Here is a 25,662-nt window from a genome sequence, read left to right on the forward strand (position 1 = left end):
TTCACTTTGTAAGTGTAACTTTCCTCTATTTAAAATTTGATAAGTGGGATTGGGTTAATTAGCTTAATTCTTTATGATGAACATGATGGATGCAGTTATGAAGGTTGTCTTTATGATCCCTCTAAGGGTGTTAACTTTTTACATGGCATGTTGCTGGCTCTGTCCAAATACTTTACAACTTAATTTATTTTTTAGTTGGAAAAAAAAAAATGGGATAAGAATCTAAACTCTTGGCTTATTGTAACCCATTGATACTGTATAGAGAGCAAGTGTCTTAAAGATGCATTAGTAACGTTTCTATAAATGGAGGAAAGCCCAGGTAAAATGTTGCCACTTTGATTCTTTCCTTATTCAATTCTGGAAAAATACATACTGCACCCTTGATATTAACATATTAGAACAAGTATTTCAACAGGCAAATTTCCCAAAGAAACCAGAAGGTAGTGGTTCATATATGAATTTTTTTCTTTCTTTTTTTTTTTAAATTATTTTATTTATTTATTTTTGGCTGCACTGGGTCTTCGTTGCTGCTTGCGGGCTTTCTCGAGTTGCGGCTAGCAGGGCCTATTCTTCGTTGCGGTGCGCGGGCTTCTCATTGCGGTGGCTTCTCTTGTTGTGGAGCACGGGCTCTAGGCGCGCGGGCTTCAGTAGTTGTAGCACGCGGGCTCGGTAGTTGTGGCTTGCGGGCTCCAGAGCACAGGCTAAGCAGCTGTGGCGCATGGGCCCAGCTGCTCCGTGGCATGTGGGATCTTCCCAGACCAGGGTTCAAACCCACATCCCCTGAATTGGCAGGCGGGCTCTCAACCACTGTGCCACCAGGGAAACCCCATGAATTTTTTTCTAATTAGACGTTTTTAGGAGATATTAAGTGTCACCTGAGAATTTGTAAATGTGAACAACAAGGCTTCATTTGAAAATTCTCTAGCGATGTCTTAAGAATTTAATAAAGACCAAGATAGTATGAAATAAATAATGTTTGAACAGATTTCTCAGTAAGTTTTACTTTTGCATGATATATTTATGTAACAGTGTTATTAACTCATACAAGCCTTTGTTATTGACATGGAAGGTAGAATATCTTTATGAGGTGTTTATAACAAGTCACATTTAAATTACAAATAAAAAATTCACCTGCAATTTGATGAAACAAGTGTCTCTAACAAGAGATTGTTTATAACACTTTGATTTAAATTTTTATGTATTAATATATTTACTGTCTATTGTCTTAGCTTCTGCCTGAAGGGAGAAGGATTAGATGGCAACTTTCCTGCTGTAATAGACTATACACCATATTTGAAGTTTACCCAAAGGTATTTGACATTTTGAAATATGTTATTGAAATCTTAATTTATAATTGAATGTCTTGTTGTGCAATATATTCATCTGATTAAAACTACTTTTTATAAAACATTTATTTCAGTATCAGAGATCATTCAAAAATATAAACTCCAGTTGTGTTTTTAGTATATATGTAAATATATAGTTTTTACATAATTGTAATCCCTGTGTAAATATAGTTTTTAAAAAATAGCATGTATTTCTACTGCTGTAGTCAATATAATAACTTTAATAGCTCTATAATAGTCCATTGAGATTACAAAACTATAACTCATTATTTAGATTGTCTTTCATTTATCTCCATTATAATGAAAAGAATAATGAACATTTTTGTGCAAATAAATTTTCCTTTTGTTTCTGTTGTGAATTTATAGAGTTATTCAGGTAAGTACAGTAAAAAATTTTGTGGCTCTTAAAGTCTGTTCTTAGAGTTGTATCAATTTATCCTACTACCAGTATTTTGTGAGAGTTATGGATTTTCCATAATCTCATCAGCATTGAAAATTAATCAGATGAAATCTAAAGATATTCTGAAGATCTTCTTGCATAATTGATTTCCTGAATAGAATAATGATCTTTATATACTTCTTTTTTTTTCACATCTTTATTGGAGTATAAATGCTTTACAGTGTTGTGTTAGTTTCTGCTGTACAACAAAGTGAATCAGCTATATGTATACATATATCCCCATATCCCCTCCCTCTTGCGCCTCCCTCCCACCCTCCCTATGCCACCCCTCTAGGTCGTCACAAAGCATTGAGCTGATCTCCCTGTGCTGTGCAGCAGCTTCCTACTAGCCATCCATTTTACATTTGGTAGTGTATATATGTCAGTGCTACTCTCTCACTTCATCCCAGCTTCCCCTTCCCCCCTTGTGCCCTCAAGTCCATTCTCTACGTCTGTGTCTTTATGCCTGCCCTGCCACTAGGTTCATGAGTACCACTTTTTAAAATGCCATACATATGCATTAGCGTACGGTGTTTGTTTTTCTCTTTCTGACTTACTTCACTCTGTATGACAGATTCTAGGTCCATCCACTTCACTACAAATAACTCAATTTTGTTCCTTTTTTATGGCTGAGTAATATTCCATTGTATGTATGTGCCACATCTTCTTTATCCATTTATCTGTCGATGGACATTTAGGTTGCATCCATGTGCTGGCTCTTGTAAATAGTGCTGCAGTGAACATTGTGGAACATGTATCTTTTTGAATTATGGTTTTCTCAGGGTATATGCCCAGTAGTGGGATTGCTGGGTCATATGGTAGTTCTATTTTTAGTTTTTTTAAGGAACCTCCATACTGTTCTCCATAGTGGCTGTGTCAGTTTACATTCCCACCAACAGTTCAGGAGGGTTCCCTTTTCTCCACACCCTCTCCAGCACTTATTTTTCTAGATTTTTTGATGATGGCCATTCTGACCAGTGTGAGGTGATATCTCATTGTGGTTTTGATTTGCATTTCTCTAATGATTAGTGATGTTGAGCATCTTTTCATGTATTTGTTGGCCATCTGTATATCTTCTTTGGAGAAATGTCTATTTAGGTTTTCCACCCATTTTTGAATTGGGTTGTTTGGTTTTGTGATATGGAGCTGCATGAGCTGCTTGTATATTTTGGAGATTAATCCTTTGTCCGTTGTTTCATTTGCAAATATTTTCTCCCATTCTGAGGGTTGTCTTTTGGTCTTGTTTATGGTTTCCTTTGCTGTGCAAAAGCTTTTAAGTTTCATTAGGTCCCATTTGTTTATTTTTGTTTTTATTTCCCTTACTCTAGGAGGTGGGTCAAAAAGGATCTTGCTGTGATTTATGTCATATAGTGTTTTGCCTGTGTTTTCCTCTAAGAGTTTTATAGTGTCTGGCCTTATTTAATCCATTTTGAGTTTATTTTTGTGTATGGTGTTAGGGTGTGTTCTAATTTCATTCTTTTACATGTAGCTGTCCATTTCTCCCAGCACCACTTATTGAAGAGGCTGTCATCTCTCCATTGTATATTCTTGCCTCCTTTATCAAAGATAAGGTGACCATATGTGCGTGGGTTTATCTCTTGGCTTTCTATCCCGTTCCACTGATCTATATTTCTGTTTTTGTGCCAGTACCATACTGTCCTGATTACTGTAGCTTTGTAGTATATATAGTCTGAAGTCAGGGAGCCTGATTCCTCCAGCTCTGTTTTTCTTTCTCAAGATTGCTTTGGCTATTCAGGGTATTTTGTGTTTCCATACAAATTGTAAAATTTTTTGTTCTAGTTCTGTGAAAAATGCCATTGGTAATTTGATAGGGATTGCATTGAACCTGTAGATCGCTTTGGGTGTAGTACAGCCATTTTCACAATATTGATTCTTCCAACCCAGGAGCATGGTATATCTCTCCATCTGTTTATGTTATCTTTGATTTCTTTCATCAGTGTTTTATAGTTTTCTGATTACAGGTCTTTTGCCTCCTTAGGTAGGTTTATTCCTAGGTATTTTATTCTTTTTGTTGCAATGGTAAATGGGATTGTTTCCTTAATTTCTCTTTCTGATCTTTCGTTGTTACTGTATAGGAATGCAAGAGATTTCTGTGCATTAATTTTGTATCCTGCAACCCTACCAAATTCATTGATTAGTTCTAGTAGTTTTCTGGTGGCATCTTTAGGGTTTTCTATGTATAGTATCATGTCATCAGCAAACAGTGACAGTTTTACTTCTTCTTTTCCAATTTGTATTCCTTTTATTTCTTTTTCTTCTCTGATTGCTGTGGCTAGGACTTCCAATACTATGTTGAATAATAGTGGCGAGAGTGGACATCCTTATCTTGTTCCTAATCTTAGAGGAAATGGTTTCAGTTTTTCACCATTGAGCATGATGTTCGCTGTGGGTTTGTGATATATGGCTTTTATTATGTTGAGGCAGGTTCCCTCTATGCCCACTTTCTGGAGAGTTTTTATGATTAATGGGTGTTGAATTTTTTAAAAAATTTTATTTATTTATTATTTATTTTTGGCTGCATTGGGTCTTTGTTGCTGTGTGCAGGCTTTCTCTAGTTGTGGCGAGCGGGGGCTACTCTTCATTGCGGTGCGTGGTCCTCTCATTGTGGTGGGTTCTCTTGTTACGGAGCACGGGCTCTAGGCACACGGGCTTCAAGTTGTGGCACGCAGGCTTCAGTAGTTGTGGCTTGCGGGCTCTAGAGTGCAGGCTCAGTAGTTGTGGCACACAGGCTTAGTTGCTCCATGCCATGTGGCATCTTCCTAGACCAGGGCTTGAACCAGTGTCCCCTGCATTGGCAGGTGGATTCTTAACCACTGTGCCACCAGGGAAGTCTCTCTTTATGATTTCTTTCCTTCTGCTAACTTTGGGTTTTCTTTGTTCTTCTTTCTCTGATTGCTGTAGGTGTAAGGTTAGATTGTTTATTTGAGATTTTTCTTGTGTCTTGAGGTGAGCTTGAATTGCTATGAGCTTCCTTCTTAGAACTGCTTTTTCTGCATCCCATAGGTTTTTGGATCATTGTGTTTTCGTTGTCATTTGTTTCTAGGTATTTTTTTATTTCTTCTTTGATTTCTTCAATGATCTCTTGGCTGTTTAGCAGTGCGCTGTCTAGCCTCCATGTATTTGTGTTTTTTTACCGTTTTTTTCCGTAATTGATTTCTAATCTCATAGCGTTGTGGTCGGAAAAGATGCTTGATACGATTTCAATTTTCTTAAATTTTCCAAGGCTTGATTTTTGACCCAAGATGTGGTCTATTCTGGAGAACGTTCGTGTGCACTTGAGAAGAAAGTGTATTTTTCCACTTTCAAGTGTAATGTCCTAAAAATATCAATAAAGTCTGTCTGGTCTATTGTGTCATTTAAAGCTTGTGTTTCCTTACTGATTTTCTGTCTGGATGATCTACTGGTGTAAGTAGGGTGTTAAAGTCCCCCACTATTATTGTGTTACTGTCAATTTCTCCTTTTATGGCTGTTAGCATTTGCCTTATGTATTTTGAGGTGCTCTGTTGGGTGCATAAATATTTATAATAGTTACGTTTTCTTCTTGGATTGATCCCTTGATCATTATGTAGTGTCCTTCCTTATCTCTTGTAACAGTCTTTAATTTAAAGTCTATTTTATCTGATATGAGTGTTGCTACTCCAGCTTTCTTGTGATTTCCGTTTGCATGGAATATCTTTTTCCATCCCCTCACTTTCAGTCTGTGTGTGTCCCTAGGTCTGAAGTGGGTTTCTTGTAGACAGCATCTATAAGGGTTTTGTTTTTGTATCCATTCAGCCAGTCTGTGTCTTTTGGTTGGAGCATTTAATCCATTTACATTCAAGGTGATTATCGATATGTATGTTCCTATTACCATTTTCATAACTGATTTGGGTTTGTTTTTGTGGGTCTTTTCCTTCTCTTGTGTTTCCCACTTAGAGAAGTTCCTTTAGCATTTGTTGTAAAGCTGGTTTGGTGGTAGTGAATTCTCATAGCTTTTGTTTGTCTGTAAAGTTTTTGATTTCTCCGTCAATCTGAATGAGATCCTTGCTGGGTAGAGTAATCTTGGCTGTAGGTTTTTCCCTTTCATCACTTTAAATATGTCCTGCCACCCCCTTCTGTCTTGCAGAGTTTCTGCTGAAAGATCAGCTGTTAACCTTATGGGGATTCCCTTGTATGTTACTTGTTGCTTTTCCCTTGCTGCTTTTAATATTTTTTGTTTGTATTTAATTTTTGATAGTTTGATTAATATGTGTCTCGGCGTGTTTCTCTTTGGGTTTATCCTATATGGGACTCTCTGTGCTTCCTGGACTTGATTGACTATTTCCTTTCCCATATTAGGGAAGTTTTTGACTATAATCTCTTCAAATATTTTCTCAGACCCTTTCTTTTCCTCTTCTTCTTCCGGAACCCCTATAATTCAAATGTTGGTGCATTTAATGTTGTCCCAGAGGTCTCTGAGACTGTCCTCAATTCTTTTCATTCTTTTTTCTTTATTCTACTCCCCACCAGTTATTTCCACCATTTTATCTTCCAGCTCACTTATCCATTGTTTTGCCTCAGTTACTCTGCTATTGATTCCTTCTAGAATATTTTACATTTCAGTTATTGTGTTGTTCATCGCTGTTTGTTTGCTCTTTAGTTCTTCTAGATCTTTGTTAAACGTTTCTTGTGTTTTCTCCATTCTGTTTCTGAGATTTTGGATCATCTTTATTATCATTACTCCGAATTCTTTTTCAGGTAGGTTGCCTATTTTGTCTTCATTTATTTGATCTTGTATGTTTTTACCTTTCTCCTTTGTATGTAACATATTTTTTTGGCCTGAGGCATCCAGCACTGGAGTTTGCAGGCAGTTGTGTAGAGCCAGGTCTTGGTGCTGAGATGAGGACCTCTGGGAGGCCTCACTCCAATTAATATTCCCTGGAGTCTGAGGTTCTCTGTTAGTCCAGCAGTTTGGGCTTGGCGCTCCCACCACAGGAGCTCGGGCCGACCTCCGGCCTGGGAACCAAGATTCTGCAAGCTGCATGGTGTGGCCAAAAAAAAAAAACAAAACAAAACCAAGCAGTACAATAACAAAGAATAAAAAATAAAATAAAATTAGAAAGATAAAAAATATATTATGAAAAATAAAAATATAATTGAAACAACTGCAACAAGGTAAAACAAAACCACAACAGAAAAAAGAAAATAAACAAATAAATAAATTTAAAAAAAGGGGGGGGGGAACAAGCCAAAAGGAGCAGAGCAATAACAAAGTATAAAGAATACAATAAAATTAGAAAAATAAAAGATTTATTAGAAAAAATAAAAATATAAATGAATCAACAACAGGGTAAAACAGAACCCCAACCTAAAAGAAGAAAAGAGAAAAAAAAAAGCCTTGGCTAAGTGGGGCAGAGTTTAGGTGGGGTTTGGAACATAGCCAGGGGTGGGGTTTAGGGTGGGGTGGGGCCTTGGTGGGGAGTGACGTTTCAACGTGGGGCAGGGCCTAGGCTCAAGACCCATACCAGCTGGAAAAGGCCTTGTGGGGGGGCGATGTTCAAGCGTAGGGCGGGACCTCTGCTTAGGACCTGCGCAGAAGGAGAGAGGCAGCACGTTTGAAGAAGGGCTTCTGGCGTGTGGGGTTCTGGAGTTTGGAGGCAAGGTCCTGGGTGAGGGTGTGTGGGTAGGGGTTAGGCCCAGCGCATTGAAGGGGGTCTCTGAGGGGGTCTCCGAGCATAGAGGTAGGGCCCTGGGTGGGGGTGTGGGGGCGGGGCTTGGGTTCTGTGGCAGGAGGGAGGCTCTGAGGGTAGAGGATTAGGCCCGGGAGCCCAAGAGGCTGTGCCTAAGTGGACAGGGAAAGCCTGGCCCCGTTCCTTTCCGTTCCTTCACGCCCCTCCCCCACCGTCTCCCGCAGGGTCTCCCCCATGTCGTGGGTGGGTCCCACTGGGTGTAGGAACTCCTTTCCTCCCCCAGCTGCCCCTCAGGGGTGCCAGTCCTGTCCCGCCTCCACTTCTCCTCCCCTTGTCCCTTCCCCCCACCCCCAGGCCCCGTGTCCTACCCGGTCGCTGGGTGTTCCTCCTGTCCCCTTAGGTGTCTGTGGTCCCCCACTGGTGCCAGGTAGGTGCCCTGGTTGTGCAGGAGATGCGAAATCCGCGTCCTCCTAGTCTGCCATCTTGACTCCGCCCCCCTCTCTTTATATACTTCCAAAATGTTATGATCAGGCCAAAGCTGTAAGGGAGATAGAGTGAGTAATATATGTATATATGTAATATATGTATGTGTACACACAAACATACACACACACTCGAGATAGATTTATTGCATACCTAAAGAAACTTTCCTAGGGATACATGCATGTCAAGAGTATAGGAACTTTGTGAACTTCTAAAAAGGAATGCAATCCCTGTATCCAAGATAATCACCATCTAGTAAGAGAAGTCACTATGATTTCAGAGCTAGGAGTGTGAAGCTATTTTAGGTGATGAAGGAGAAGGAGGAATAGAGTATTATGGTACAAAGATTTCTAACTTAAGTAAGTGGATCCCTTGGGAAAAGGGATAATTCTGTTACATTAGATCTAGAAAAGAAATACACCAAGAAGATGTTTTAAACAGGCATAAAATTGTACTGTTTTGGGATATGTTTGGATTATAGGACATTTTATGAAGATAACGGATAGTTCAAAACAATACTAGTAAAAATATCAATACTATTTATTACATGTTTATTATATAGCAAGCATTGTTCTAAGTCCTTTACTTCTATTCACTCATTAATCTCCTCAAAAACCAGTGAGGTAAGCACCACTGTCCTTACTTTTAAATGAGAAAACTGAAACACAGAGAGGTTAAATACCTTGTCCATAGTCACACAGCTAGTTTGTGCAGAGTGGGCCTTAAGTCTGAAATTAAAGGGCAAGATGACAGTTGGAGATAGGAGTTTGGTCATCAGAATGCAGATAGAAAGGCTATTTTTAGTGATTTAAGAAATAATTTAAATTAAAATATGAAGAGAAATGTAAACACAGATTTTTCTCTTTTCTTACGTAAGAGACTGTAGTAATTATTACAATGCTTTTAAAAAGATATGATAATGAAGCCTTCTCATCTGGTGCCCTCAGAATGAGTTTAATGATCTATATTCTGTGTCCCCAGCTGCTTAGCCACTTTTGTCTGATTTTTTGTGCAGTTTCCTCTTTCTTTGATGCACTAATCCAAACATATATGTATAGCTTCCTCTTCTTTATATACTAAAGGATCCCTACCATCTTGTTATATAAAGAATACTAAAACAAGAAAGGAAATACCAATTCAACCTAGTCATAACCCAGTTAGCATTACAGACCATGGAGTTTTTCTTTTTAGAAAGATTTAAACTATCCTAATAGTCATAAAGAGCCAATATTTTTAAAATTGAATTACTTCCACTCAAATGTACCTGTAATTAGACACAATTTTAAAAAATTCTATTTGATGCCTAATTTAAGAAACCATAAGAGTCTCTCCCTCCCCAAATTACTGCTTTTAACTTATTTGGAAAATAAGTATTTATTGTAGAATAATTGGAAAATACAGAAAGGTAGAAAGTAGAAGAAAGCTTAAGTCACTCATCTTACATTTAAGGAGCAACTGCTAGAAGCATTAACATTTTGATGGATAGCTTTCAGCCTTTTCTGTGCATAGGAATATTTTTTAATTAAAATGGAAGCATAATATACATGTAACTGTTTCCCTTAATACTGTATAGTGAACATTGTTGCATGTCTTTAACTATCCTTCTATAGCATCATTTCCTAAAATGAATAGAACTCATTATTTGTATAGTATGTTAACCCAGTTATTGTTGGACTTTTGGAGTGCATTTAGGTCCCTGTCGTATATAGTATTGCAGTTAATATCCTTCTCACTACATGTTTTTATGCAGAACCATCATTATTTCTTTAAGTTAAAATCCTGGAAGTAGGGGCTTCCCTGGTGGCACAGTGGTTAAGAATCCGCCTGCCAATTCAGGGGACACGGGTTTGAGCCCTGGTCCGGGAAGATCCCACATGCCGCAGAATAATTAAGCCCGTGTACCACAACTACTGAGCCTGCGAGCCACAACAACTGAGCCCGCATGCCACAACTACTGAAGTCCACGCGCCTAGAGCCCATGCTCCGCAACAATAGAAGCCACCGCAATGAGAAGCCCTCACACCTCAACGAAGAGTAGCCCCTGCTTGCTGCAACTAGAGAAAGCCCACGTGCAGCAACGCAGACCCAGCACAGCCAAAAATAAATTAAAAAAAAAAAAATCCTGGAAGTAGAATTTCTAGTATATATGTTATTGAAACTTTTGAAACATGCTGTTAAGAGAGCATGTCCAGAGAGGCCATACTAATTTAGATCCTATCAGCAATATGTGACAGTGCCTGCCTCCACAATTTCCAACTTAAAGGTGTAGCTAATTCTGTAAGTAAAAAATGATATCCTTTTGTTGCTTTGGTTTGCATTTATTTGGTTGCTGGTGAAGTTGAACTTTAAAAAATATTTATTAGCTATTAGTCTTTTGAAATAGAGTTTTATCCTTCTGAAGCTAAATATATGAAATATGTTAATAGAAAACATCCTAAAATGTATTTCATATTTTAAATTGGTTTAATTAAGTTTTAGGTTGTGTACCAGTGAGAAAAGTTTTTTCTGAGTTACTGCTTGGTGTAACTTTAAACATTTTTTTCTTGAATGGATTTTAGGCCAAAAAAGTCTAGTACTAGCCAATGATTATTGGTCTTCTATGATGCCTTCAATTTTTCACTTTAAAATATAACATTCTAATAGCTAAGTCTTTATACTTAGAATGGTTATTTCCTAAAGAGGTAAATTTCTGCAAACAAAATTGCTGAGTTAAAGAGACCATAAACGATCAAGCATGCTGTTAAATTGCCCTTCCTAAACGTAGCATTCCATATACTGTCCATATCTGCTGGTTCCACATCCATGAATCAACCAACTGTCGATCAAATGTGTATGGGACTTGTACATATAAGGGACTTGAGCATCCATGGACTTTGATATCTGGGGGGGCTCCTGGAACCAGTCCTTCATGAGTACTGAGGGACCACTGTACTCTGCCTTTTCACCCTCTTAGTAGGGAGAAACTAATCATTTGCTACCAAAGACCAGTCTTTTGGCCTGTGTACTGCATCCCATCCTGTCTTTTCTGTTTAAGGTCTTAGCTCCAGCAGTTGTCCCCTTCCATTAATTTTTCCTTTTCTAGATCTTCCCACACATCACAGCATATAAGCATGTTGTTATTTTCCCCATCTTAAAAAATGAAACAGAGAAACTTTCCTAACCCCACATTCACTTCTAGCTGTTTCTCAGTACCCCTTCCTTTATGACAAAACCGTGCCTCCCTTTTTTTTTTTTTGCCTCCATTCTCTCTTGAACTATTCAAATGAGCTTTAATACCTACCACTGAAACTGCTCTTTTCAGAGTCACCAGTAATTGTCTTGTTGCCAAATCCAGGGGTTAGTTTCCTCACCTTACTTGACCTTGGAGCAGTGTTTGATACACATGACTGCTCTTGTCAGCACTCTTCTGCTTTTCCTCCTTTTTGCTCCTTCTTACTCTCCTTCACTGCTTTCTCCTCATTTCCCCAACCTCTCAATGTTGGACTGTTTCAGAGATCAGTCCTGAATCATCTTCTCTGTCTATACTAAGTAGTTTCATCCAGTTTCATGGCTTTAAATACTATCTATATGCCGCTGTTTCCCAAATATATACTTCCACCTGGAACGCTACTCTAAACTCTGAACTCATACATCCAGCTGCCAACTTGACACCTCCACTTGGATGTGTAATAAGCACCTCAGATACAACATGTACAGTAATGAACTCCTAATCCCACCACCCCACACACCCCCTCACACAAAAAAACTTTCCTTCCTTTAGTCTTTGCCATTCCAAGAATGGTAGTTCTAGCATTCCAGTTGTTTATGCTCAAAAACTTTGGAGTCATTGTTGAATTCTGTCTTCCATAATCCACATATGATCCATCAGCAAATATTTTTGCACCACCATCACCTCCTAAATTTAAACCTGGAGATTTGCAAGAGTCTTCATGCTCCACCTCTGACTCCTGTAGCTTATTTCTCCATAGAGCAGCCAGAGTGATCCTTTTGAAATATAAGTCAAATCACTTCATTCCTCTGCTCACAACTTTCCCGTAGTTTCTTTCCTTCTGACCCGAAGTGAAAAACAAATTCCTTAGCTGATCTGGCCTCCAGTACCTCTCTGACCTCATGTCTTACTCCCTGCCCTGTTACTCACTGTGCTTCAGTAACACTGGCCATCTTGTTATCCTTGAGAACACCGGGCACACCTGTGCATCTTTCTGTTCTCTCTACCAGGAGCACAGTCTCTCTCAGATATTTGCACGGCTAGTTTGCTCATCTCTAAAACTCAACTTAATACCACCTTAGTAACGAAGCCTCCACTGAATGTTCTGTCTAAAATAGTGATACCAGTTCCCCTTACTGGTGTGACCTCAAGCAATTATCATCTCTTATTCTCACTTTCTTCATTTGCTGAATGAACCTATTAAATAGTACAGCAATACCTCATGGGGATATCATGAGGATTAATGAGGTGATGTATGTGAAGTGTTTATACAGTTCCTTGGACCACCGTAGTTAGTATTTATTTTCTGCCTTGTCCTTATAAGGAACTTCCTTGTTATCAGTTCTCCCTTTCTACTCTTGGATGTTTTTATTTATTTTTTGTTTAAAAAAATTTTTTTGTATTCATTGCTTTTTTCTTTGTTTCCATATATATATAAATTTATTTATTAATTTATTTTTACTTTTGGCTGCGTTGGGTCTTTGTTCCTGCACGCAGGCTTTCTCTAGTTGTGGCGAGTGGGGGCTACTCTTTGTTGCGGTGCGCGGGCTTCTCATTGCGGTTGCTTCTCTTGTTGCAGAGCACGGGCTCTAGGTGCGTGGGCTTCAGTCGTTGTGGCACATGGGCTCAGTAGTTGTGGCTTGCGGGCTCTAGAGCACAGGCTCAGTAGTTGTGGTGCATGGGCTTAGTTGCTCCGCAGCGTGTAGGATCTTCCCAGAACAGGGATGGAATCCGTGTCCCCTTCACTGGCAGGCAGATTTCTAACCAGTGTGCCACCAGGGAAGTGCCTCTTGGATGTTTTTAAAACTTACTGATTTATTTATGATCTTTCCAGTTTCTATTATTGGTTCAGTTTTGGTAAATTATATTTTGTTAAAATTTTCAGAATTTTATATCGTGATGTTCAGAGAATTTCTTTTAATATCTTTCAAATCTCTTTTCATCTCTAGTTATATTACCTTTTGCTTTTTGTTATCGTAACTTTTATTTTTTTGTCTTTTTTAAATCATCCTTGCCAGAGCTTTATCAATTTTGTTAGTCATTAAGTGTTTGTTTTTCTTTGTTGATCCTCTGTTGTACCTTTGCCATCTAGCTCATTAATTTCTGTTTTTATCTGTATTATTTTGTTTCTTCTACCTCCTTTGGGTTTGTGATGATCTTTTCTTACTCTTTTGTAAAATCAGCTTTATTGAGGTATCATTAACAAGTAAAATTCTAAGGTATTTAAAGTGTACATTGTGCAGGCTTCCCTGGTGGCGCAGTGGTTGAGAATCCGCCTGCCAATGGAGGGGACACGGGTTCGATCCCTGGTCTGGGAAGATCCCACATGCCGCAGAGCAACTAAGCCCGTGCGCCACAACTACTGAGCCTGTGCTCTAGAGCCCGTGAGCCACAACTACTGAGCCCGCATGCCACAACTACTGAAGCCCGCGTGCCTAGAGCCCGTGCGCCACAACTAGAGAAGCCACTGCAATGAGAAGCCCGCACACCGCAACGAAGAGTAGCCCCCGCTCACCGCAGCTAGAGAAAGCCTGTGCACAGCAACGAAGACCCAACACAGCCAAAAATAAATAAATTAAATAAATTTATTTTAAAATAAATAAATAAAAATTTTTTTAAAGTGTACATTGTGGTAATTTGATGCCATATTTTGATAACATATACTTTGTGGAAGGATTTCCCCCATGTTGTTAATTAACGTATCCATCACCTCACATATTTATCTTTTTGTGTGTGTGTGAGAACATTTAAGTTCTACTCTCCTAACAAATTTTGGTTTTACGATACAGTGTTATCAACTATAATCACCATGTTTTACACTAGGTCCTCAGACTTTATTAATCTTACAGCTGAAAGTTTGTACCCTTTTAACAACCTCTCCCTATTCCTCCTCCTCACCCCTGGGAACCATTTTCTACTCTCTATTTCTATGAGTTTGACTTTTTTTTTTTTTTAAGATTCCACATATAAGTGATACCTCCAGTATTTGTCTTTCTGTGTCTGGCTTATCTCACTTAGCATAATGCTCTCAGGATCCATCCATGTTGTTGCAAATGGCAAGATTTCTTAATCTCTCATGGCTGAACGGTATTCCACTGAGTATATGTATACACCACATCTTCTTTATCCATTCATTTATTGATGGACACTTAACTTGTGTCCATATCTTGATTACTTGTGCTGCAGTAAACATGGGAGTACAGGTATCTCTTCAAGATTCTGTTTGCATTTCCTTTTGATACATTCCTGGAAGTGGGATTGCTGGATCATACGGTAGTTCTATTTTCAATATTTTGAGGAAACGCCATACTGTTTTCCATAATGACTGTATCGATTGACACTCCCACAGCAATGCACATGGGTTCCCTTTTCTCCACATCCTCGTCAACACTTATCTTTTTGATGATAGCCATTCTTTTTTTTTTTTTTTTTTTTTTTAAGATGATAGCCATTATGACAGATGTGAGGTGATATCTTGTGATTTTGATTTGCATTTCCCTGATGATAAGTGATGTTGAGCACCTTTTTATGTACCTGTTGGCCATTCGTATGTCTTTTTTGGAAAAATGTCTATTCTCTTCCTCTGATTATTTTTCAATCACATTGTTTGTTTTTTGGCTATTGTTTGAGTTCTCTATATATCTTGGATATTAACTCCTTATCAGATATATGATTTGCAGATATTTCCTCCCATTCAGTAGGTTGCCTTTTCATTTTGTTGCTGGTTTCCTTTGCTTTGCAGAAGCCTTTTAGTTTGATGTAGCCCCACTTCTTTATCTTGCTTTTGCTTTTTTTTTTTTTTACTTTTTTTTCTTTTTGGTGTCAAATCCAAAAATCATTGTCAAGATTGATGTCAAGGAGCTTACCCCTTATGTTTTCTCCTAGGATTTTTACAGTTTCAGGTCTTACATTCAAGTCTTTAATCAATTTAGAATTGATTTTTGTATATGGTATAAGATAGGGTTCCAGTTTCATTCTTTTGCAGGTGGGCGACCAGTTTTCTCAGCAGCATTTGTTGGAAAAGCTGTCTTTCCCCATTGTATATTCTTGGTTTCTTTGCCATAAATTAATTGACCATACATACATGGGTTTGTTTCTGGGTTCTCTGTTCTGTTCCATTAATCTACGTATCTGTATTTATGCCAGTACTGTACTGTTTTGATTACTGTAGATTTGTAATATATTTTGAAAGCAGGAAGTGTGATGCCTCCAGTTTTGTTCTTCTTCCTCTAAATTGCTTTGGCTATTGGGGGTATTTTGTGGTTCCAATACAAATTTTAGGATTGTTTGTTCTATTTCTGTGAAAAACGCATTGGAATTTTTGTAGGCATTGCATTAAACCTGTAGATTGATTTAGGTAGTATGGACATTTTAACAATATTAATTCTTTCAATTCATGAGCACAAAATATCATTCCATTTAATTGTGTCTTCAGTTTTTTCATCAATGTCTTACAGTTTGCAGTGTACAGGTCTTCCACCTTCTTAGTTAAATTTATTCGTAGGTATTTTATTCTTCTTGATGCAACTGCAAATGGGATTGTTCTCTTAATTTCTCTTTCTGGTAGTTGATTATTAGTGTATAGAAATGCAACTGATTTTTGTATATTTATACTGTATCCTGCAACTTTACTGAATTTATTTATTCTGACAGTTTTTTGGTGGAGTCTAGGGTTTTTATATTTAATATCATGTCATATGCAAATAGTGACAGTTTTATTTCTTCCTTTTTGACTTGGATGCCTTTCATTTCTTTCTCTTGCCTCTTTGCTCTCTGGTTAGGACTTCCAATACTATGTTGAATATAAGTGGTGAGAGTGGGCACTCTTGTCTTAGTCCTGATCTTAGAAGAAAAGCTTTCAGCTTTTCAGCATTGAATATGGTGTTAGCTGTGGGCTCAACATACATAGCCTGTATTATGTTGAAGTATGTTCTCTCTATACCCAGTTTGTTGAGAGCTTTTATGATCTTTTCTTTCTCAATACTTAAATTTACTTCTTTTCTTATGAGTAAATAAGGCTTATAAACATCCCTTGAAGTACTACTTTAGCTGCATCCTAAAAGTTTGATAAGTTATTTTTTATTTTAGTTGTTTAAAGTACAGTTTCCACTATAATTTTTTGACCAAAGGTTACTTGGAGTATAATTTTTAATTTTCAAACATTTTCAGTGCCTTTGTTATTGTTGTGATTAGTGAATGTGGTCTACATAATAATAGTTCCTTGAAATCTGTTGAGAAATGGTCTAGGATCAATGGTATTCCAATGACTGGGTCTAATATTCATTAGATTATGCTTGTTAATGGTGGTGTTCTAATACAGTATTTTATATCCTTTCTCATTTATCCTTTTTCATCTTTTTAATTATTGAAATAATGTAGTAAATTCTTCAGTATGATATTTGATTTCTTGGGTTTTCCTTGTGATACTTTTAATTTTTTCTGTATATTTTTTAAACTAACTTGTCAGATGCATACAATTATAGAATTCTTAATTTATCCTGATATAATGAATTAGTATCAATATGTAGTAACCACAAATATGTAGTAATTTTTAAAATTCCTTGAAGTGTATTTTGTCTGATATTAATGGAGTCTAACCAGTTTTCTTTAGGTTAATATTTTTCTAGTATCTTTTTTTTTAACCGTATTTGATCTGGCATGCCTTCCATTTAATATGTGAGAAAATGGTTTGACAGCAGTAGTAATGTGTCATTGGTTGTAAGTTGTACCCTGATTTCAGATGTGTTAATATGTGAAAAAATGTACAGCAAGAATTTATGAAATAAGAGTTCTTTTAACCTTTCTGTGCCCTTACGTTTTTAAGTATATCTTTTAAAACAGTACTTAACTTGAGTTTAGAAACTCTAGTCTGATGGGCTTTATCTTTTAACTGAGGTGCTTAGGATATTTACTGATATTTTTGGATTGATATCCACTCTATTGCTTTTTTACTTTCTATTTGTCCTACTTTCTTTTTCTACTCTTTCTGTCTTCTTCTTCTTCTTCTTCTTCTTTTTTTTTTTGGATTGACTTTTCCTCTCCTCCCATCTCATTCGTCTACTAGTTTATAATTTACATACTACTCTTACTGGTACTCCATTAGTTTTACTATGCATATTTAAACCTTAACAAAGGCTAAATTTAATATCTTTACCATTTATCCTGATAAATGAAGACCTTATATTGTTTTAACTCTAATCATTTCATTCTTGACATATGCTATTATTGTCCAGAATTTTAGATCTGTCATTGATTTATTTAAAACTCCATAATCTAGACATTATTGTTAGTGTTTATACTCTCACTATTTGTTTAGGTTTACTCATAAGTTAACTATTTGCTTAGTGTTCTTTCTTGGATCATTTTCCTTTTTCCTGAACTATAATCATTAGGAAGTTCTTTTAGTGAGAATTTAGTTTAGGTACATCCCTCAGGTTTTAGTTTTCTGAAAATGTGCTTGTATTGCCCTCTTTCTGGAAAGATGATTGTGCTGTACATGCTATCCTAGTATAGCAGTCATTTTTTCATGGCATTTTGAAAATCTTTAATAAATATTATAATTTCTTCATATCTACCTTACATTTTACTAATTGTCTACTTCAATTTTATCTGCTTTTTAGCTAATTCATTTAATTTTTAATGTCAAATAACATCTTTTAAAACCTCTATTCGTCTGTTTTTCAAAGCTGGAACTTTATTATCAGCCACTGCTTTCTTTTCTCCAAGCCACCCAAAGCCACAAATGTGACAGGCAAATTTCATTTGGTGTGTGTTTGCTTATTGGTTTGTTTACGAGATCATCAACTGAGAACATCTCCTTGGTTGGACTTTTATGCGGAGGTCTCTAATTCAAATCTGCAACATGCTTGGACCTGACAGATGCAAACACAGATCGTGGAGGATAAAACATATAATATCTTTCTTTGATCCTTATCATATTTTCTACCATTATATCTATGTTAACTTACAGAATTATAATTTCTGACCTGGAATTCTTCTGGTTCATATTTTCTTGGTGTGTTTCCATCTTTTTAATTTTATTTTTTCTGTATTCATGTGTATCTTGTAGACAACTTATTGTTGGCCCTTATTTGTCTTAATCAAACCAGAGCATCTGACTTATGGTTGTTGAGTTTAACCCATTTAAGATTTTTGTAATTTCTTTTGTATTAGTGCTTATTCTGCCATCTTATTTTTTGTTTTAAATTTACTGTATTTTCTTATTTCGCTCCTCTGATTGATAGGGTTTCTTTGTATACCTTCAAGCTTATACAGACTGTTTTTATGCTCTGCTTCTTAAATGTTAATATCATTGCTGATATTTTAAAACTTATTTTCCCTGTTCCTTTCGAAGTATATTTTTCTTCTAAACTAGACAATCATCTTAGCACACTTTCCTCTCCATTATCTAGTTTCTCTCCTACTTTTTTTCCCACCTTAGTCTGTATTTCTCTACCATACTGATATCATAAGGAGTTTTAGATATGGATTTTAATGGATACTTTCTCTGCTGCACCTCTGCCTCTCCTTCTTCTGCCAATAGAAAATGTTTAGGTGTAATAACTAGTTTTTCTGAACTGCTTGTTATCTTCTCTTTGTCAAAACCGAGCTGATCTTGAGCAGTCCCTGATATTATACCCAACTGGCAGCACACTTGTGGTGCTGTTTTCTGCCTTACAGTAGAGATTGGACAGGCAGTGATCTACATGGGACAGTAAAAAGAACCCAGCTAGACAGGTCTTCTCAGCACATGTGGAGTTTCTCATTCTCTTCTTTAGAAGTGTTTTCTCTCTCCTCAGGACATTCTCACAGTTTCTGTGTTAATGCCTTAGATCTGTAAACCTCACTTGAACTTCTGTAGCATCTCTAGGCTTGATGATAATATCATTATTATTGTATAGTTAGTGATGAATATTTTGGAGCTTGCTCACCAGTTGCTTGCAAATACAGAAGTATTTCTAAAAAATCAAAGTGGAACATATTATGAATTTTGTTTCTTTAAAAAATTTTAATCTTCTCAGTTCTGATAGTATCAGTAGTGATGAGGAAGAGCTGAGGACTTTGGGAAGCAGTGGTAGTGAAAGCAGCACTCCAGAGAACGTCGGGCCTCCTTTCATCATGGATGAGAATAGCTGGTTCAACAAGTGTAAGAGAGTCAAACAAAAGTATCAACTAACCCTGGAACAGAAGGTATTTATCAGTTGTCAAAAGTCATTTAATTTGGTTCTAGTTACTACCTTTAGTCTGTCACTACCAAAAGATCTTTTAGCTGTGTAGAAGTATTTACCTATTGCTACTTCCTTTCTGTTCTTGGATTGTCCTCCTTTTAATTAAAAATCAGGCCCAGTTTTAGGAGAGGCTTTTGTTTCTTAAATAATTTTATGTTTTAATATATATAATAAGCCATTTATTCTTCTGTATGCAGTTTCATTTGTTTGAGGTATTAGTTTCTATGATTAATTTTGTAAAGGATTATTTGGTTTGTGAAAATGCAGTGATTGCCTAAGAAATTCCATATATGTGTCTCACTCTTTTTTTTTAAATCGGGTATTTTAGCAGCTCTTGTGTGTTAAGCGCTGTAGTAGGCAAAGTGGGGTACATAACAGAATGGAATATAAACTCTATCATCTTGAGTTGTAACCTCTTCTTTTTCACTGTATTATTTATTTTCCTTCCTACCCTTCCTTTCAAATTATCATTATTCATAGGTGACCTATGTAGGGAAAGCCCAATGGAATTATCAATAGAATTATTAGAACAATAAAAAATACACTGAGGAAAATGGTTACAAAGGAAATTTACAAATATGAAGAGATTTCCTGTAGACAAACAGCTTCTAGTTAGAAATATAAAGAAAACTTTAATACCCTGTTAAAGGAGAATTCTGGTACCAGCTACCAGCAAGAAGTCACACTAAGATAACTGAAAGCCTTTACATTGCAAAAATCTGAAAATGCCAAGTAGAATAAAATTTTGAAAGAGTTTCATACAGAGCTGCTCTCTCAAAGAATAGGAGCTCACTAAGGACTGTAAACAAAGAAGGGCCTAAAAAATAGGAGCTCACTAAGGACTGTAAACAAAGAAGGGCCTGGAATAAGTCATGAGTTAAAGTCACTGCAGGCTTCTGGGGTGGGGGTGAGGGGCCATTCCCTTAACCTAGGTACTTGTGTTTTAATACCAACAGGAGAGCAGCAAATCTAGGCCCACTGTCATTCACGTTGGAAGCTGAACCTAGAAGGCAGGATGCGATGCAAAATGGCAGAGTAAGCACAGAAATTGGCAAATAAACCTTGACTACATGAAACAGCAACAGCAATATTAGTGACCATTATGGGGTGGCAGTGGTGTTCTGGGATATGATTAACAACTGGCTTTGCAGAGGAATTAGATGAGCCCTGATTTGTAGCATTTGCTGATTTCTCTGGGATAAATACTTCCATCATGGCCAACTTAAAACTACCAATTTGATGTCACTGAAGGCAGAATTAGGAAGAGAGGCACAGTAGCACACCATTATATAGTTTTTCTACCAGGCAGACACAGTAAATATAAATGACTCGAAGAGCACAGATAGTAATAGTAAAATATAGTAAAACACTTGGGAAACGATAGATTTTGAGTAGTTATTCTTTTGTTTTTTAATATAATTTACTTAATGGTAAGTTTATAAAATTTAATTTTTAATAATAGCAGTGTTTTAACGGTTGAATTACAAAATATCTGAAGCTTAACAATTAGATCTGGCTTCAGCCTACCCTGGGAAGTAAAATGGAACTAAAACACTATCTAATAGTATCAGAAAGAGTGAAAGAGGGTGATTGAAGCTAAAGCCTTTTGAGGTCTTTGTATTACAACAAAGGAGTGTAGACACATTTTTTAATGTGTATGCCTGTTTCCAAGGTTGCAGTTAAAAGAAATAGAATATTTAACTTTTAAACTAATAATAAGAAAGAAAAGAAATAAGGAAAATTGATTAACACAATAGCAAAGAGCAAATGAGAAAAAATAAGGATGGTATAAAGAAAACACAAAATAAAGTGGTAGAAATAAATCTCAGTATAACCAAAAGAGTCAACATCACCATAAAAGTAAATGGTGTAGGGCCTCCCTGGTGGCGCAGTGGTTGAGAATCTGCCTGCCAATGCAGGGAACACGGGTTCGAGCCCTGGTCTGGGAATATCCCACATGCCGCGGAGCAACTAGGCCCGTGAGCCACAACTACTGAGCCTGCGCGTCTGGAACCTGTGCTCCACAACAAGAGAGGCCGCGATAGTGAGAGGCCCGCGCGCCGCGATGAAGAGTGGCCCCTGCTTGCCGCAGCTAGAGAAAGCCCTCACACAGAAACGAAGACCCAACACAGCCAAAATAAATAAATAAATAAATAAAAGTAAATGGTGTAAACTTGCCAGTTAAGACAAACTCTTGGGAATTCCCTGGCGGTCCAGTGGTTAGGACTCTGTGCTCTCACTGCCGAGGGCCCGGGTTCAACCCCTGGTTAGGGAACTAAGATCCACAAACCTCATGGTGAGGCCAAAAAATAATAATAATAATTTTAAAATTAAGAGAAAAAAAGACAAACTCTTAAATTTATGTTTTAAATCATGAATTTTAGTTATATGCTGTCTGTAAAAGGCATACATAAGATAGTGACACAAAAAAGTTGAAACTAGGAGTATAAAAATAGAGTAGGCCAATACTAACCAAAATAATTCTATATCAGTATCATTCAAGATAGACATTAAGGCAAAAAGCATTTTTAAGACTAAAGAAAGAATTGCCTTTTTAAAAAAGAACAATTCACCAGGAATGTTGTATAACAGTGCTGAACTTACATGCATTTAACAATGTAGCCATGAAAAATATGAAATAGAAATTATTAGAATATCCATGAGAAATGGATAAATCCATAATTTTAGTAGAAAATTTTAACATCCTAATAATTACAGATTAAACAGACAAAAAATTGGTAAGGATGTAATGAACTTGAACAACACAGCTAGTAAGCTCAATCTAAAATATGTTAAATGCTAACAATTAGAATACACATTCTTTTCAAGCACACATGGGACAACTATTCAATTTTTATGGACTATACTAGATCACAAAACAAACGCCCGTAAATACCAAAGAAATGATATAATAGTGATCACAATGCAATAAAGTTAGATTCAATAGAAAAATTTTACCACCCCCTGAAGTACACCAATAGGGATTTTAAAAAAATAAAGTCTTCTAAATTATGGGTCAAAAAAGAAATGTGGAAATACTTAGAAATGAACAGGAATGAAAACAATGCATACTCTTAGTACTAAGTTGCAACTTGTTCAGTGCTTGGAGAATTACTTATCTTAGAAAAGAAAGAATGAAAATTAAAGAGCTAAGCATCCAAGAAGTAAAAAAAACAACCAAACCAGTTCAAAATAAGAAAAATAATAAAAATAAGAGCAGATATTAGTGAAATAGATACTGAATTAATAAAACCAAAAGCTGATTATCTGTAAAAACTAATGAAATAGACAAATCTGAACCATAATTAAATTTTAAAGAGTTAAGGCACAGATAGACAATTTTAAGAATTAAAAGAGAATAGACAGGGACTTCCCTGGTGGTGCAGTGGTTGAGAATCTGCCTTCCAATGCAGGGGACACAGGTTCAAACCCTGGTTGGGGAACTAAGATTCCACATGCCGCAGGGCATCTGAACCCGTGCGCCACAGCTAGAGAGCCTGTGTGCTGCAACTACAGAGCCCACGTGCACTGGAGCCCGCACGCCACAACTAGAGAGCCCACATGCTCCAGAGCCCACGTGCCACAACTACAGAGCCTGTGTACCCTGGAGTCCGCGTGCCATGACAAAGAGCCTGCGAGCCGCAATGAAAGATCCCGTGTGCCGCAGCTAAGACCCAATGCAGCCAAAATTAAATAAATAAATATTAAAAAAAAAAAAGAATAAGCAGCATAACTATAAATGCAGTGGAGACCCCCCCCATAATTACTAACGAATAATTTTAGCAATTTTATGTCAATACCTTAGAAAACTTAGGTGAAGAATTTTTATAAATATTACTTCTCAAAACTGATAGACCTATAATCATTGAAAAAATTAAACAAGTAGTTTAAAATCTATTCCCTCCTCTCCCCAGAATCACCAGACTTGTTTGGTTTTTGAGTTAGATGATACCAAATGTTCAAAAGGCAGTAATTCCTATTTTATACTGACTGTTCTTGAGAATAGGAAAAGAAGGAATATTTTCCAATGAATTTAGGAATTCAGTATAACTTTGATACTAATATAAAGTCACGTGAATTAATACAGGATGTGATTAATATAAAAACCATAGTATGAACAATTTGGTGTTATCTAGTAAATGTGGAGATATGTGTGGCCTGTGGCCCAGCGACTCTGCTCCTAGTCATGTCTCCTAGAAACTCTCAGATGTGTGTCCCAGGTATCATATAACTGACTGTTCACAGGAATATTGTTTATATTAAGAAAAATCTAAAATAATCCATATGGCCATTGATAGGAGATAAATAAATAAGCTGCAGTATTCATGTAACAAAATACTATCCACTATAGAGAGTGATGAATGAACTATAGTTAGACTCATCACTGTAGATGAAAAAGCAAGTTTCAAAAGAATATAGATAAAACCCATCCAAACTAAATATATTGTTTAAGATGACATACATTTGTGGTAATGCTAGAAGGAAAAGCGAGGGGATGATAAACACAAATCTCAGGGTATTGTTATCTTTGCAAAGGAGGCAGTGGATGTGAGCAGGGAAAGACATTATAGGGGCTCTGAAAGTATTGGTAGTTGATCTAGGTGCTGGGTATTTAAGTATTGTTTAATTACTGATGTTTATAAATAATCATATTTATATAGTTTATATTAAGCTGTGTATACCTACAAAATTTCATTTGTAAAAATTACCTTTAGTTTTTGAGATTTTATTATGGAAAAAACAAATATTTGAGAATTGTCAGGAAAAAAATCTGAAAAAGAAGTGCAATAACAGGAACAGTGTTAGTTACTATGAACATGTATCATGAAGCCAAAATAGCTAAAGCAGTTTGTTAATGGCACATGAAAAGGATAAGAAATGGAATAGAAGAATACTTTAAGAAAAAAAGATCCTAATTAATATCCTGAGAGGAATTTTAAAGCACACTGATCTAAAAAGAATAGGATGCCATGAGAAGGGAACAGTCAGAAAACACACAAAAAAATTGGAAATGAAAAATAAGATTCCCTGAGTTCAAAAATTTAGTATAAGGATTTGGAGGATAAATTCAATGAAGACTCCCAGAAAGCAGAGCAAAAGGACAAAGAAACAATAAATGAGTGAAAAGATAAGAGAGGATCTGTTCAAAAAGTCTCATATCTATTAGGTGTCTGCTAATAATAATAGCTAGGAATTATACATTGCATACAGGGTACCAGCTAGTATTCTAAGCACTGTATTAATTCATTTGATCTTCCCAGCTAGGTACCCTTGTTGTTCCCACTTTTTTAGATGATGAAAATAAGGCACAGAGAGATTAAGTAATTACCCAAGGACACTTAGTTTATAAATAGTAGAACTGAATATGACACGATATAATCCCTAAGCCTGCAGGCCTAACCTAGACATTATACTGCTTCCCACTAATTGGTTAACGCTAAAATGTTAATAACTGTTTTTGAACAATAATCACAGGGAGGCAGCTTTATAATTGATCATTCTGTAATTAGGTCTGTATTTTGAAGCTAGGAGGCATTTAGAGTGTTTATCACTGTTGTGGAGTTTAGAAATTATAATGTTTTAACTAAGTTTTACGTTAAATTACAAACATTTTATTGAACTTTAGAGTAGAGGTTTAAATAATGGAAAACATATGTTAAATTTTTAATTCAATTAAAGCTTTTTTTTTCTATTTCTTCAGTGATACTTTGAAATTGTTTCATTACAATATAGATAAGAATAACATTTAAGCTACTCAGCATTTGTCTTCAAGATACGTATTAGAATTTTTCACGTGCTATATCTTGGTGATCTGTATTTCCAGGGTTATCTTGAAGAACTCTTACGACTTCGAGAGAACCAGCTGTCTGAATCTGTCGCTCAGAATAAAATACTACTACAAAGGATTGAAGATTCTGATCTGGCTCATAAATTGGAGAAGGAACAATTAGAATATATAATTGTGGAGCTTCAAGATCAGCTGTAAGTGAGTCCTTTTGGAAAAATTTTGGCAGTATGTAAAGTTAAGAAAAATGGCATGTGTGGCGTAGGATTCAAGTTCCAAGAAGTCTGATTGCCTTCTGTTTAGTTCTTTTTCACTTACTCTTTTTAAAAAGTTTACTTTTTTCTTATAAAAGTAATCATGGTCACTGTAGAAACTTTACAAAATATGGGAAGAAAATAAAAATCACCTTCAGTTGTGCTATCCAGAGTTAATGGCAATAACTTGGTGTGTATTATTCCAAATGCATATGCATAATTTTAAAGTATTTATTTAGTGGTTGATTGA

General features: G+C 36.4%; 1 protein-coding gene across 7 annotated transcripts in view; it reads left to right on the forward strand.

The window, feature by feature from the left end:
- RUNDC3B (RUN domain containing 3B) overlaps nucleotides 1-25,662 on the forward strand; it is a 147,425-nt gene that overhangs the window by 84,593 nt on the left and 37,170 nt on the right. For all 7 annotated transcript variants that reach the window (XM_061197672.1, XM_061197673.1, XM_061197677.1 and 4 more), the window contains 3 exons: nucleotides 1,230-1,310; nucleotides 19,167-19,335; nucleotides 25,198-25,355. In XM_061197672.1, coding sequence (XP_061053655.1) covers nucleotides 1,230-1,310; nucleotides 19,167-19,335; nucleotides 25,198-25,355 — 408 coding nt within the window. The remainder of the gene's footprint in view (nucleotides 1-1,229; nucleotides 1,311-19,166; nucleotides 19,336-25,197; nucleotides 25,356-25,662) is intronic.

Source organism: Eubalaena glacialis, chromosome 8, assembly GCF_028564815.1.
Source record: "Eubalaena glacialis isolate mEubGla1 chromosome 8, mEubGla1.1.hap2.+ XY, whole genome shotgun sequence".
In the NCBI taxonomy this organism is placed as follows: domain Eukaryota; kingdom Metazoa; phylum Chordata; class Mammalia; order Artiodactyla; family Balaenidae; genus Eubalaena; species Eubalaena glacialis.